Raw genomic sequence first — 16,140 nt, forward strand, 5'->3', positions numbered from 1 at the left:
AGATTTCTCAAGAGGCAGGACAAGTGGTTGGGTATTCCCATCTCTTGAAGAATTTTACACAGTTCATTGTGATCCACACAGTCAAAGGCTTTGGCATAGTCAATAAAGCAGAAATAGATGTTTTTCTGGAACTCTCTTGCTTTTTCCATGATACAGCCAATGTTAGAAGTTTGATCTCTGGTTCCTCTGCCTTTTCTAAAACCAGCTTGAACATCAGGGAGTTCACGGTTCACGTATTGCTGAAGCCTGGCTTGGAGAATTTTGAGCATTGCTTTACTAGCATGTGAGATGAGTGCAATTGTACAGTAGTTTGAGCATTCTTTTGCATCCTTTCTTTGGAACTGGAATGAAAACTGACCTTTTCCAGTCCCGTGGTTACTGCTGAGTTTCCCAAATTTGCTGGCATATTGAGTGCAGCACTTTCACAGCATCATCTTTCAGGATTTGAAAGAGCTCAACTGGAATTCCATCCCCTCCACTAGCTTTGTTCATAGTGATGCTTTCTAAGGCCCACTTGACTTCACATTCCAAGATGTCTGGCTCTAGATTAGTGATCACATTATGATTATCCGGGTCGTGAAGATCTTTTTTGTACAGTTCTTCCGTGTATTCTTGCCACCTCTTCTTAATATCTTCTCCTTCTGTTAGGTCCATACCATTTCTGTCCTTTATCAAGCATGAAATGTCTTTGCATGAAATGTTCCCTTGGTATCTCTAATTTTCTTAAAGAGATCTCTAGTCTTTCCCATTTTGTTGTTTTCCTCTATTTTTTTGCATTGATCGCTGAAGAAGGCTTTCTTATCTCTTCTTGGTATTCTTGCTATGCTAATTAAGACTTTCAAAATACTCCAGACTCTCTGTGCTGTTTATGGTTGAGAGGTAGTAAACCATCATGTGCATAGTGGCAGGTCTGTGGATAATCCTGTCACACAAGCTATTCTGCTAACAGAGAGGTCTGGCCTGAGACACCCTTCTCACACCCAGGAATTTTTATTGACTGGAGCTGCAAGTTAACTCCTTCTCGGAGAGAGGTTGGGGGGGGACAGCCCCCGGTAAAGTTAGAGGTGTAGGTGAGAGCATGGAACAGTAAAGTAGGCAGACTCTGGTTTTGGGGGTAGATGCTTGGGAACAGGGGGTTTCCTGAGGCTCAGTCTTGCCTTTGTGTATGAGGAAGCCTCCTTCCTCACGACCTTTGCCACAGGCGGAGTTCCTCAGGCTGGCTCCCGGAACCACCCGCCCAGGCGGCGCTTTTCCAAGGTTAGGGTTGCGATAAGCTGGTCGATTGAGCTAGAAAGACTTCCAGGAACAGACGGCCCTGTCGTCTAACAGGGAGAGAAGGCGACCGCGCCTCCAAGGCATTGTCACGTCCCGAGGTCGGCTTGCTTGGCTACCAGCTGACCTCACATCTGAATGCGGCAGTGCCTTTCCCCGCAGGGCGGAGGCGAGGCAGAGGACCCCGGGGTGCAAGCACCTCTTCGTGGGCGCGCGCGCGCGGGCCCGCGAGCCCGCGAGCGTGTGTGCCTGCCTGTGCGCGCGCACCGGGACCGCTGGAGCCGCGGCTTCGGGACCGGGGAATGGGGGTGGGGGCCCAGCAAGGACTCAGTCTCCGCCGGCCTCCTCGCGCCTCCCTGCGGGTTAATAACCAACCAGTTAGAGAGAGCGGAGGGTGACGGCGGCGGGGTGACAGCCCCGGCGAGCCGGCTGTGTGTCGGAGAGTCAGGCTATCCGCCGGCCTCGGCCACGCTCAGGGATTTGAATATATACATTTTGGGGGAGGGGGATTATTATTTATTGTTTTAATTTTATTGTTTGACTCTACCTCCGGAGGGACCAGAGCGGGAGAGGGGAGTTCGCTCTCCAGGCGAGCGTCGCGGATCTGAACGGGTCAAAGGAGGCAATTTTGCGGGTGGGGGAAGGAGGGGAGACCTTGATTTCCACCAATCCCCGGGCGTGTGTCTGCGAAGTCCCGGGCGCCGCGGAAGGCTGCGGCGCGCGGCTGAATTCACTGATGAGAGCGAGTTCTTTTCTTCTGCGGGAGGGGTGGGGAGCGGGGGTCCTGGCAAGCCAGGAGGAGAAGCCAGGGGCGGGCTAGCGGTCCCGGCCGCCGTGGAAATTTCCAAGGACTTGGCGCGTCTAGGGGGCGGCGTGAGGCGGGCGGGGGGGCTGCCTGGCGGCTCAGCAGAGCGGGAGGCGGGGAGAGGCAGTGAAGGGCGCAGGAGCATCGCTCGGAAGGGGACGCCGCGGGCCAGATGTCTGGGAGGGAGCCGAGCCTCTCCCCGGACCCACGCCGAGGGCGACGGTGATGCTGCAGAACCGGCGGGAGCAACACCTCGCCGCCGCCCCCCCCCCCCCCCCCCCCCCCTTCCCCGCGCTCTCGGAGACCCAGGCGCCCGCCTTCTGCAGGGAGAAACGACCATGGCCGTAGCTCGTGACTTGCTCCCTGGCCACTTTCCCTAGCAAGACATCCTTGGAAAAAGTTGCATTGGAAAAAAATATCTTTGCGCTGACCTTTGGGGTTCTGGGCGCCCAAGGAGCGGGCGTCCCAGTGCGTGCAAGAAAGCGGAAGGTGTGTGTGCATGGGGGGCCGGCGGTGGGGGAACCCTCCGCCGCCGCTGCGCCTAGCCTGGTGCTGAGGCTCCGGCCCTCGCCCCCAACCCCCACCCCGGGACCCCGGGGCTGCGATGAGCCCCTGCGGGCGGGCCCGGCGACACACATCCAGAGGGGCTATGGCCGTCCTGGCGTGGAAGTTCCCGCGGACCCGGCTGCCCGTGGGAGCCAGTGCCCTCTGCGTTGTGGTCCTCTGTTGGCTCTACGTCTTCCCTGTCTATCGGCTGCCGGACGAGAAGGAGATCGTGCAGGGAGTCCTGCAACAGGGCACTGCGTGGAGGAGGAACCGGACGGCCGCCGGAATCTTCAGGTACTCTTGCCCTCGCGGCTCCACCCCACTCGTGTCCTTTTCTGCCCGGGGCGCCGAGGACAGGGTCACCGGCGAGGACTGCCTCGCAGCGGCCCTTTCATCCGGATCTTCTTTTCCTCCTCCCTTTCTTTGTCGTTCCCCAACCTGGAGACGGTAGTCAGGGGGCCTTTCCCCAGCCCTTAACCCGGAGAGATGTGCGGACACCTGTCCTGGCCATGGAAAGAAAGTCTTTTCGCCTTTCTTCCCAAGCTTGAGTGGTGGTCAGCGATTTGCCGAGGACCGAGGGGAAGAAGAAGCTAGGCTAACTTTGTCCCTTGAACTTAATGAGAATGTATCTTAGGCTATGTAGAAGTTCAGAGCAGTGGAGAACTAGAAGCAGGTACCAGGCATCTTCCTGAGGTTTGGTGAATGCTTGGTAAGAGAAGTCGCTAACGAGGGAGTCGTGGACAATGAAAACACGGACACCCCGCCTGGCTCCGCTGCTTTGTGCAGTGAGCCCATAATAAACACAGAACACTCGTTGATAACCCTAGCTGCTAAAGAGTCAGGGACTAGGTGATTTTTATTGGGGCTGTATCAGCTTTCTAATAATGGATCTTATATCCTCATTGTACCCCCCGCCCTCCAAACTGAATCTTCAGAAGGAGGAGTTAATTTCCCCCAAGGTCATGTACCTTTGCGGGATCAGAGCTGGAATTTTGTCACAGAAAGCAATTTTGCTCGGCTTACACGGTGGCTGTCTTCTGGTGACCGGGAGATTGCTTTAGGCAGGGGGTTGAAATCAGAAAACATACAAAACTAAAATCAGCCTGGAAATCAGAACTCTGAGGATCACTCAGAGGTCGAAGTTTCCCTTCCTTTCTGGGACGTTCAGGTTAAGGGTCTAAAAATGAGTTCTTGGCAGGAGGGACTGTGCTGGAAGACTGGAGGTGAGGCAGACCTCCTTCCCTCTGCTTCTTCTCGGTCCTCCTGGTCATGTTGAAGGGACACCCTGGTGCTTCTCTCACTGTCAGGGGCCCCTTTCACCTTCAGTCCCTTCAGCTGAAGATGCTGTGCGTGGCTCTTGCAGGGATGGTGCGGTCTAGGGACATGGAGGGAGTAGACAGTGCTTTCCTATGCGGAGCAAAGGAGTCTAGGGCCAGGTGAGGACCAACTGCAACAGTCTCACAGGCTGTTACAAATGCTCAGAAACATCTGTAAATTAAAAAAGGAAACAAACAAACTTTGGAAACATATGGTTTCCCTCCCTTTCTCAGGCCTGCTCCTGGAAAGAAGGTCAAAGAGGTAACAGCCAATCCTTGCAGGCAAAGGCAGCGGAATTCTCTAAACTGGGAATTTCCTTTGCTCTCTTTAGAATTCTGCCATCATTAAGTTTAAAAATAACTCCACTCCCCTTAAAAATATATAAGAGCTCATTTTCTCTCACCTTCATGGTATTGATTGTTCTACTCAAAGGGCATAGCATGCAGCAGTTCTTTGCTCTAAAGACAGAAAGCACTTTCATTTCAAGTAATATAAGGAAATGAGTTCAGAACTTCCCATTCGTTTGCAATGAATGAGCCCATTTTTTTTGTTTAGAAGGAGCAAGAATGAAGCTCTGTTAGAGTCTGGATTTCTTTTGGAGGACATCATCAAGAGGAAAATGCTTCATTTTCTGAGAAGCCCAGGCAGGTTGTTCCTGAGACACACTTGCCTCTTGCTGTCTGTAGCCTGGGGTGATGTTCAGTGTGCTTGGCTGGCATGTGGGCTATTCTTTCTGTGCAGAGAATTACTTATGAAAATCCACATGAATTTGATCAGACTTAGGGAGATAGTGGAGGACAGGGAAGTCTTGCGTGCTACAGTCCATGGGGTCGCAAAGAGTCGGACACGACTTAGCGGCTGAACAAGGACAACAAATAAAAACTGCATGAACACATATCCCTCAAAGTTAGTGTTTAGAAAACTGTGTAAGAGGTACCGTTGAATGCATGCTGCTTGACTCAGGCAGTAAAGAATCTACCTGCAGTGCAGGAGATCCGGGTTCGATCCCTGGATCAGGAAGATCCCCTGGATAAGGGAATGGCAACTCACTCCAATATTCTTGCCTGGAGAATCCCATGGATAGAAGAGCCTGGCGAGCTGAAAAAGAGTTTGGGCTTCAGAGTCGAATCCTGAGTTTATAGACTGCCATGACTAGGTAAACAGCAGAGTATCTTTAGCAAATTACTCTATCTTTTTGAGTTTTAGTTTTATTATGAATAAATGGAGATAATAACATCTACCTGGCAGAGTTGGTGTAAAGTTTAGATAGGAAAAAAACAAAACAAAACAAAACACTGACTGCCAGTATCTGGCACATATAACCAGTCAATAGTATCATTCCCGTTGTTATAAATTGTAAATTGTAAGTTATATATGTTACAACTTAAATAAGGACACTTGGCCAGGCCAAAAGAACTTGGAATGTTTCACCTGGCAGATTTGCAAAGAATCATTATTAGTCCTTATACGCTTCACTGCTCTCCCCGCCTTTACACTGAAGCTAATAAACAGGAGGAGGATTTTGAAAGATAGTCCAAGTATCATTGTTTGTTAAGTCTTCTCTTTTTTTTTACTCTAAATGATTGATTTTTTAACATCTGGATCGTTAGTATGTAGATAATAGTGTTGTTCAGTCTCTCAGTTATGTCTGACTCTTTGTGACCCCCACGGACTGCAGCACGCCAGGCCTCTCTGTCTATCACCATCTCCCGGAGTTTGCTCAAATTCGTTTCTATTGAGTCGGTGATGCCATCCAACCATCTCATCCTCTGTTGTACCTTTTTCCTCCTGCCCTCAATCTTTCCCAGCATCAGGGTCTTTTCTAATGAGTCAGCTCTTCGCATCAGGTGGTCAAAGTATTGGAGTTTCAGCTTCAGCATCAGTCCTTCCAATGAATATTCAGGATTTATTTCCTTTAGGATCGACTGGTTTGATCTCCTTGCCATCCAGGGACTCTCAAGAGTCTTCTCCAACACCACAGTTCAAAAGCATCAATTCCTTGCCGCTCATCCTTCTTTGTGTCCAGCTCTCACATCCATACATGACTACTGGAAAAACCATAGCTTTGGCTAGACAGATCTTTGTTGGCAGAGTGATGTCTCTACTTCTTAATACACTGTCTACGTTTGCCATGTGGTGGTGGTTTAGTTGCTAAGTTGTGTCCAACTGTTGCAACCACATGGACTGTAGCCTGCCAGGCTCCTCTGTTCATGGGATTCTCTAGGCAAGAATGCTGGAATGGATTGCCATTTCCTTCTCAAGGGTATCTTCCTGACCCTGAAATCAAACCGGGGTCTCCTGCACTGCAGGCAGATTCTTTACTGACTGAGCTGTGACGGAAGCCCTGTGAGCTATGACATTTGTCATATGTTTCTTAAATATGAAACAACTCAGCCAGAAGCCTTTGTTGTGTTAAGGAGACACAACTTTGGCAAACAGGTATCTGTTTTCCAGTCTGACAAACCTTCTGCACACATACAAACACATGTACATAAATGTACAATGTACACTTATGTGTGGGGATATGTACACATTTATCCATAAACTGTGGAATGATGTACGTATATGTATTGACATAAATACATATATTCATATATGTATGCATGCACGCTAAGTCTTTGTGACTCTATGAACTGTAGCCCACCAGGCTCCTCTGCCCATGGGTTTCTCTGGGTGAGAATACTGGAGTGGGTTACCATGCCCTCCTCCAGGGGATCTTGCTGATCCATGGATCGAATCCCCAGCTCCTGTGGCTTGTGCATTGCAGGCGATTCTTGACCACTGAGCCACCGGGGAAGCCCATATTCATATATACACACATGCAAATAATTGCAGCCAGTCAGGCGACCCATATTTAATGAGTGACTACAGTGCAGCAGATGTGAGTTAGGATAGCAGTGGACAGGATGGACAGCTGCTTTCTCCGAGACAGCTTACCTCCTCCTGGGTGGTGACTGACAAAAACATATGAGGAAAGAATGTGATGGTTTAAAGTCTTGTAAATACTGTGAGGACAAAAGAAAGTGTTTGCTTAGGTTTATAAGCATCGGAACTTCAGATTCCATTTTGCCTTTTGTGCTTCCACTTACTTTTGTGATTTTCTTCTCCAAGCTTAGAGTTTGTTAAGTGCTGATCCCTCAGGGGGGAACTTTGACAAATCCCTCGGGAGGATGGGGAGCAGCAAGAAAGCAACCAAGCTTTAGGAGTGTTGCTAAACACAAAGTTTCCCTCTCATCCACATAGTGGTAGAAAGATACATAAATCAGTTCACCCTATCATAGAAACTTAAACTTTCTAGGCAACTCTTGCTGCTTCTGATTTAACAGTCAGGTAGTATGTTCTGTGTTGTGTGCTCAGACGTGTCCTACTCTTTGGGACCCCTTGTACTGCAGCCCACCAGGCTCTTTTGTCCAGGGGATTTCCCAGACCAGAATACTGGAGTGGGTTGCCATTCCCTTCTCCAGGGAATCTTCCCTGATCCAGGAATTGAACCCGCGTTTTCTGCATCTCTGGCATTGGCAAGTGGATTCTTTACCACTGAGCCACTTGGAAGGTCCTTAAGTAGCGAGAGGAGAGTGGCATTTGTGTCTTCTGTCGGGTCCTTACCCATTGTGTTTGTTCCTCAGAAATAAGCTTCTGTTCAGGGTTTATGTGCAAGGCTTTATTCTTGGCACCTGACTTGGCAACAGTGACAACAAAGCCAAAGAATTATCAGGCCCTTGTTATGTGCGTGGCACTATGTTCAGTTCAGTTCAGTTGCTCAGTCCTGTCTGACTCTCTGTGACCCCACGGACTGCGGGATGCCAGGCCTCCCTGTCTATCACCAGCTCCGAAGTTTACTCAGACTTATGTCCATTGAGTCGGTGATGCGATTGAGCCATCTCCATCCTCTGTCGTCTCCTTCTCCTCCTGCCTCCAGTCTTTCCCAACATCAGGGTCTTTTCAAATGAATCAGCTTGTCGCATCAGGTGGCCACAGTATTGGAGTTTCAGCTTCAGCATCAGTCCTTCCAATGAATATTCAGGACTGATTTCCTTTAGGATGGGATGGTTGGATCTCCTTGCAGTCCAAGGGACTCTCAAGAGTCTTCTCCAACACCTCAGTTCAAAAGCATCAATTCTTCGATGCTCAGCTTTCCTTATGGTCCAACTCTCACATCCATACATGACTACTGGAAAAACCATAGCCTTGACTAGACGGACTTTAGTTGGCAAAGTAATATTTCTGCTTTTTAATATGCTGTCTAGGTTAGTTGTAACTTTCCTTCCAAGGAGTAAGTGTCTTTTAATTTCATGGCTGCAATCAATCATCTGTAGTGATTTTGGAGCCCAGAAAAATAAAGTCTGACACTGTTTCCACTGTTTCTCCATCTATTTGCCATGAAGTGATGGGACTGGATGCCATGATCTTACTTATCTGAATGTTGAGCTTTAAACCAACTTTTTCACTCTCCTCTTTCACTTCATCAAGAGGCTGTTTAGTTCTTCTTCACTTTTTGCCATAAGGGTGGTGTCATCTGCATATTTGAGGTTATTGATATTTCTCCAGGTAATCTTGATTCTAGCTTGTGCTTCATCCAGTCCAGCATTTCTCATGATGTACTCTGCATACAAGTTAAATAAGCAGGGTGACATTTGACGATTTGGAACCAGTCTGTTGGTCCATGTCCAGTTCTAACTGTTGCTTCCTGACCTGCATACAGATTTCTTAAGAGGCAGGTTAGGTGGTCTGGTATTCCCATCTCTTTCAGAATGTTCCACAGTTTATTGTAATCCACACAGTCAAAGGCTTTGGCGTAGTCAATAAAGCAGAAGTAGCTGTTTTTCTGGCATTCTCTTGCTTTTTCCATGATCCAGCGGATGTTGGCAATTTGATCTCTGGTTCCTCTGCTTTATCTAAAACCAAGTTGAACATCTGGAAGTTCACGGTTCATGTATTGCTGAAGCCTGGCTTGGAGAATTTTGAGCATTACTTTACTAGCATGTGAGATGAGTGCAATTGTGCAGTAGTTTGAGCATTCTTTGGCATTTCTTTTCTTAGGGATTGGAATGAAAACTGACCTTTTCCAGTCCTGTGGCCACTGCTGAGTTTTCCAAATTTGCTGGCATATTGAGTGCAGCACTTTCACAGCATCATCTTTTAGCATTTGAAATAGCTCAACTGGAATTCCATCACTTCTACTAGCTTTGTTCATAGTGATGTTTCCTAAGGCAGTATGTTAAGTGTTTTAAATATCCTGTCTAATTTAATTCTCCTAAGAATGTTATAGAAATGGGTACAGTACTATCCATGGTTTACAAAGATGAATGTGCCCTGGTCCCTGCCATCAAAGGACTTGCTGTCATCCTGTGGGACAGGCATGTATGTATATAATCAACCAATGTCTTGGCAATAGAGCTGTTAAAGAGAGACAGCATAACAGAGTGAAAAAGTTTCAGATTGTGGAGCTATCAGCACATGCTTGGAGCTCCCTGTCTGGTTGTATGACCGCTGGTAAGTTCAACTCTCAGAGCTTTAAAATGGGGCTTGTAGTCATTTCTTACAGGTTTGTTGTGAAAATTACCTGATAGCATACAGATAGCACTTAAAAGCATGTTGCTTGCTTCATACCTGTGTTTAATAAGTGATCCTTACAACAGTCAAAATACAAAGCAAAGGGTTGGGGAAATTCACAGAACTTGGCGCTTGATTCTGGGGAAGGAGGGAAGCTGAAAGGGAGTGGTATTTGTACTCAGGCTTGAAGGTTGTTAGGATGGGGAAGTAGTGAGAGAGGGCAAAGGATGTTCCAGGCAGAGAGGACACCAGTAGTGAGAGCGGGCAGATGACGAAGGGTCAGGTGTGTGCTTCCTGCCTGGAAAGTCTTTAAGTTGCTAGTCTTTAAGTCTTTAAGCAGTTATAGCTTTCTGCACTTTCCTTTCTGTCCTTGGTTTTAATCTATGGTTTCGAGAAGCTTTGGGTGTTTCCACAGCTGCCCTGGTGAGTGCAGAAGGCATTGGGTGGTGGTAGTGAGGGGATGAGAGGCGGGGTGCAGACGTCTGTGCATATGGAATGTAGGTTCGTGTTTGTTAAGTGTGGAATTTGTGGAATTCACTGCAAAGGTCATTTAGGAAGAAGATGGTTTAATAAATTTGGTGCTTAATGAAAATAAACTGCCATTACATTGCAGATTCACACGTGAAAAAACTTGACCAGCAATGACCGTGGTGGGGTCAGTTTAGTCAGTAAGTTGTGTCTGACTCTTTTGACCCCATGGACTGTAGCCCTGCAGGCTCCTCTGTCCATGGAATTTCCCAGGCAAGAATAATGAAGTGGGTAGCTATTTCCTTCTCCAAAACAGCAAAAATAAGTCATTAACATTGCTTGGACTCATGATATATATCAGCTCCTGTTCTTAGTGCTTGTATGGGTTATGTTGTTTTTCCATAGCTATTTTATAAAGTTCCCATTTTATATTTGTATGTTGTTTGTTTTACAGTTGAGGAAATGGAGGTTCAGAGAGAACCATTAGTGAAGTGATGGGGTTGGGATTCCACCTAGAGCTGTTAGACTCTAAGCATATGCTTGCTCCCTGATAATCTTGGGGAAATGAAGCATTGCTGATGTCTCTTATGATCGGGCCATGATTACTTTTCTGCCATCATCTTTCATCAATATTCCCCTTTATGATTTAGTCAGATTGATAAAGGATATAGTTCCTGAAACAAGCCAGGCTGTGTTGGTTTTGCTTGTACCATACCTTCTACCTGAAATCTTTTCTTTCAAGACCACAAGGTCCAGCCTTCACGGGACCAATCCTTACTCCTATCTCCGTAGTGCCTAATAGTGGTTAAGAACAAAGTTTCCGAAGTTGGCTGTGTTCAAATCCTGATTGCACCGTTTGTTTTGTTCTTGAGCTAATCAGCCTTCATGGTCCATTTCCTCACACGTAAAGGCTGGCTTTTTGTAGAAGTGTTATGAGCTTTAAAATAGATAGTGCGTTGAACATGCTGAGAACTGTTTCTGGCATGTAGGGTTGGCCCTTTGTGTCCACAGTTTCCATATCTGTGGGTTCCACCTCAACGGGTTGAACCAGCTTCGGGTCGAAATTCAAGACCTGCAGTTGGCTGAATCCTTGGATGCAGAACCTGCAAATACGGAGGGCAGACTCTACTAGCCATTGTACATAAGGGACTTTGGCACTGGGGAATTTTGGGAGCCGGGTGGGGTTGGGAGGGGAGGGAGCTGGGATGGAGTCCTGCAACCAATCCCTCGAGGGTACCGACCGATTGTGATAAGTGCTTAGTTCACATTAACTTCCCTCAAGGTAGCTTTCCTTCCTTCTCCCCCAGGCTGTGTTAGACTCTTCTTTACAACAAACCAAAGAAAACCAACAAGGAGAAAACATTATGCCTATTATTGCATTTTTTCCCGCTGACCCAAAATATCTGCTACTGTTTCTACCACTATTACCATAGAAGGTGCTGGAACCACAAAAGTGAATTTAACAGAATCCTTACTTTCCTGGAGATTTATAGGCTGATGAGGGGAGACATATAAACAGATAATCTGGTAATTTCTCAAGCTGTATTAAAAATACCAGTTTATTTGTCTGCCTTTTCTGCCAGCTCCTTCATATTTGCATACCTGGAGCTGAGCATGGTTACTGTCACACTCGTTTTCCTTGGGTTCCTGAGTGAGTGAACATTTTATAAAGGAGTGGGCCCAGTTAGCCAGTCAGTTCACCAGCAAGGATTTATTGAGGTTCGACACTCTGCTTGGCTGTGTGGGGTCAAAGGAGTGAACAGCATCCTCTGTAATTTCTAGGCGTTCTTCCTCTAGAACAGTTTCCTAGTCTTAGCACTACTAACACCCGTATGTGTGTGTTTGTGTGTGTGTTTGTGTTGTGTGTGTGTGCTCAGTAGTGTCTGACTCTTGGCGACCCCATGGACTGTAGCCCACCAGGCTCTTCTGCCCTTGAGATTCTCCAGGCAGGAATACTGGAGTGGATTGCCATGCCCTACTGCAGGGGATCTTCGCCACCCAGGGATCCAACCTGTGTCTCCTGTCTCTCCCTTAATGGCAGGCGATTCTTTACCAACTGTGCCGCCTGGGAAGCCACTAACATCCTGGGCTGGATAATTCACTGTTCTGGCGGGTTGTCCGGAACATTGTAGAATGTTCAGCAACACCCATGTCTTCTGTCCACTGAATGAAACAACCAGATGTGTCTGCAGACTTAGTAAAATGTCTCCTGTGGGGGGGCAGAACGGCCCCTGGTTAGGAATCACTGCTTTAGAGAAACAAAACCAATCCAGTTGACAGGATTTAAGAAATCCAGAAAACATTGTGCAATTAACAGTGAAATGAAAACTGCAAACTGTGGATACTCTGACTACCAAAAGAGGAGTGAATGAATGGTACTTTGATAGATGGCCAGGTCTTGGTTAGGGAAGGGTAGGGAACCCTGGGACACATTTGGGGAGATTTATGATAAGCATCTGTGTCTTTTGAAAGCTTGTATGTGAGCTTGTCAGTCGCCCCCTTAGACCTTGGCGAGAGCAGCCCATGCTTCATGTCCTATGTTTCAGGGAAGCTCGCTTGGCTCTTTTCTAGTCTCACCCCTTCTCAGTCAGGCAAGGCTCAATGGGGTCACTGTAGCCTGCTTGCTGTCAGGGAGCGTTTCCCCCTTCTGCATCCTAAGGGTGGCTCGCCCCACTGCTGTGTGCACTGCTGGACCCCCAGACAAGGAACAGCTCTTTGCAAGATTGGGAGGCTGTGAGAACAACTTGCCTATGGGGCTGGGGGGATTCACGTGTACACATGCGGGAAGAAGGCCTCCTTGGGTTGCCATGTGTCGATATGAAATACCCTGGGATTTGAGAGGCCTCAGTTTGAATCTGGCATTCCAGGTTGTCTTATAGGTATGTTTGTCCAGGGAAAAGATGAGGAGAGAATATATACTTTACTTGTTTGTTAATGTGAGTATAACTTTTAATTAAATATTGGGCACATTTGTAATACCTTTGTCTTCTGCCTTGCAAGTAGGGTCTTTTTCTTTTTTTTGCAGTGTGAGAGCCTGTTCGTCTTCATTTTGCAGGGGCGTGCTTAGGAAGCTAGTTGGTCAGCTGGATAGTTGTGTGTGAGTCTAGAGCATGGTCCGTTTGTCTTCTGACAGAGTTCTGTTTGGAAGCCAGAGGTGTTGTATCAAACTAAGAACATGCAGGTTGGAACCTGCTAAAGGAGGCAACATAAGCTTCCCGCTGGGAGGGCAGGTACCTCCGTCAGCATCCAGTTCCCGTTTTGGGGAGGTGAAACCTGTGGTCGAATTGATTTAGGACAAGGCTTTAATAACGCTCAAAGGCGAGTCCAAGATATGCTACTTACAGATCTAAGAAGCCAGGGGGCGCTGTGAGCTGGGGGAGGGGCTGCCCTCCGTCCCAGGCTTGGAGCGGGAGATAAAGAGAGCAGTGTTGTTGCTGTTGTTCAGTGGCTTAGTCGTGTCCGATTCTTTCCGACCCCATGGACTGCAGCACTCCAGGCTCCCTTGTTCTCCACTGTCTCCCTGAGTTTGCTCAAACTCATGTCTATTGAGTTGGTGATGCCATCCAACCATCTCATCGTCTGCTGCCCCCTTTTGCTTTCAGTCTTTCGCAGCATCAGGGTCTTTTCCAATGAGTGGGCTCTTGGCATCAGGCGGCCAAAGTATTAGAGCAGGGTAACAAGCATCTATTACTTATAAGGTGGTTGCGAGTGGGGGGTGTCTGGAACTTTTCGTGGGCTTGAACTCTTAAGTGATTATTTTAAAAGGTGCCTGGGAAAAAGCAAAGAGGGAAGTTATGGCAGGCATCCTAAACTTCAGTCCTCATCAGAATGTCCGGACTCTTGAGTGTGAGCAGGGTTATCATACTGTAAAATGCCTAGGCAGCAACTCAGTAAAACAGTTTTGTTTTTTTTCCCTCAAGGGTCATTTTTCTCATCACAGCTGTGAATCATTTTGGAAGTGATGCTGACTGTGTATGTATCATCAATGCAGTCCTTAACAGTGAAGTTGATCTATTTACAGGAAAATCCTTTTTAACGTTTTCATTCTATTTTGGCTCTTCTGGGAGCTGTGTGACCTTGGGCAAGCTGCTTAACCTCTCAGTTCCTTTGTTATGTCATCTGAAAAATGGTGTACTTTGCTAACCCACTTCCTAGGTTTATGATGTTAATTAAGGGAGATAATGAGTGTATGGTCTGTAGCCATCCTCAACCTGGCTTGGTGAGATGACAAAATGATTGTTCCCACCTGGAAAGAATCTGGACTTCAGAGCCCCAGAGAATCAGGTTTTAATCCCAATTCTGTCATTTATTAACTTTGTGACCTTGAAAAATTTATCTGGCTTTTCTGAGCCTTAGCTGTGGGTGGCAGTTTTTACCGTGAGAGTATTAGGTGCTGAATAATTGCTAATTATTAAGCCATAAGGATGAGAAATGCTGCTTCCTGAGACACATCCTATGCCTATTATTACACTTTTAGTAATAGAATAGATGACAACAAAATGTGACCTTATCATATAGTTCTTCCATAGTGCTAGAATGAAGGCTGCTGTAAAATGGCTAGGAGAATTTTAAGGGAGAGCGCAGGCCCCTGGCATAAATCACCAGTTCATTCATTCATTTAGGTATTCCTTTATCTACGTTTAGTAAATGCCTCCTGCGTGCCACTTAGGTGCTGGGATACATGATGAAAGTTAGACATGGTTTATGATTTTATAGATTTTACAGTTGCATCAAGTGTCATTAGTTAAGTCAGTAAGAAATTGAGTCATGTGTTCCAAGGGTGAGAGTTTGTTGTAAGTAATCATGCTGGGTTTTGAAGCAACCAATTTTCTCCCCTTTCTGTTGGACCGTCTTCTGGCTATGGCACTGCATGAGAGGGAATCAGCCAAGACCGTAAGAGCTGTGTCACTCCTTTAATTAGGTGCCAGGAGGAAGCCGAAATGAATTCAGAGCTACAGTTCTCCATTATTCAAGGCTTAAGTAACAGACTGCAAGCCAGAGATTTATTTCCAAGTGAATGTAATGAGAAAGGGCTTGTTTTAAACAAAGTGCTTGTTTCAATTATTGATAAGACAAATGTATACATGATTTTTATATCCCTCATGGTTATTTAAAGAATTTATAATGTTTATTATTGGTCTGATTTTGGAAGTCAGAGATACCGACTGTAGGAAAATTTTAAACGTAGGATAAAGAAGTACTCATTGTGAACAGTTTTTTGTGTTTGCATGTGAATATATAACTAAATTGTATGTATTTTGTGTATTTGGTTTTCTATCCTTTTAAAATCATTCAGTGTTATATCTGTAACATTTTCTCATATAATTAATTTTTAACTTACAACCCGTGATAGTTCTGTGATTTTCATTTTGGAAAAAGATTATTTACCTATGTTTTTAAAAAAATGTTATTGGAACAAATTACTTTCTTCAAAAAGATACTTAAAAAGGATATTGACAGGATATGTTAGATTCTTTTGAAATTTCTTCATATATATGGTGAATAATGAATGTGTTAGTTGCTTACCCATGTCTGACTCTTTGAACTGTAGCCCACCAGACTCCTCCTGTCCATGGAATTCTCCAAGCAAGAATACTGGAGTGAGTTGCCATTCCCTTCTCCAGGGGATCTTCCCAACCCAGGAAATGAACTGGGGTCTTCTGCGTGGCAGGCAGATTCTTTACCGTCCGAGCCACAAGGGGAATACTGAATATGGAAAATCAAAAAGCCTCTTTAAAGAGTTCTTCTTTGCAAAGTTGACGCTTAATGATGAGAGCAGTACTGTTTTTATTTGTGAAAGTGACTGACATGTATTCACCCAAAGAGAAACATTTCTAATATTTTGGCATATGTTCTTCTAGACTATTCGTTCTATGCCTGTGTGTGTATACAATGAATTTGGACAGTACATTGTGAATATTTTTGTAGTAACAGTATATGTAGGTCTTCATCATCCCCTTTTAATGGCTGCAAGATTTTCCTCTTTTGGGAGAGTTTATTTAAGTAACCACTGTTATTGGATAGTCATGTTGCAATTTCTCACCTATGTAAATAATGCTTTTATGAACATCCTTGTATAATTTTAAGAATTTATTTATTTTCTAAGTATAAATTTCTAAAAGTGGTTTCTTGATAGTTATTCCCCACTACCATCAGTTTTTTATAACTGGTTTGTTTGG

General features: G+C 45.9%; 1 protein-coding gene across 1 annotated transcript in view; it reads left to right on the forward strand.

Annotated features, from left to right (window-relative positions):
- Positions 1-2,681: 2,681 nt before the first annotated feature.
- ST8SIA1 (ST8 alpha-N-acetyl-neuraminide alpha-2,8-sialyltransferase 1) overlaps positions 2,682-16,140 on the forward strand; it is a 166,420-nt gene continuing 152,961 nt past the window's right edge. The window contains exon 1 of the mRNA XM_052640956.1: positions 2,682-2,917. Within this exon, the coding sequence (XP_052496916.1) occupies positions 2,682-2,917 (236 nt within the window). The remainder of the gene's footprint in view (positions 2,918-16,140) is intronic.

The sequence above is a fragment of the Budorcas taxicolor genome, chromosome 5 (genome assembly GCF_023091745.1).
Source record: "Budorcas taxicolor isolate Tak-1 chromosome 5, Takin1.1, whole genome shotgun sequence".
In the NCBI taxonomy this organism is placed as follows: domain Eukaryota; kingdom Metazoa; phylum Chordata; class Mammalia; order Artiodactyla; family Bovidae; genus Budorcas; species Budorcas taxicolor.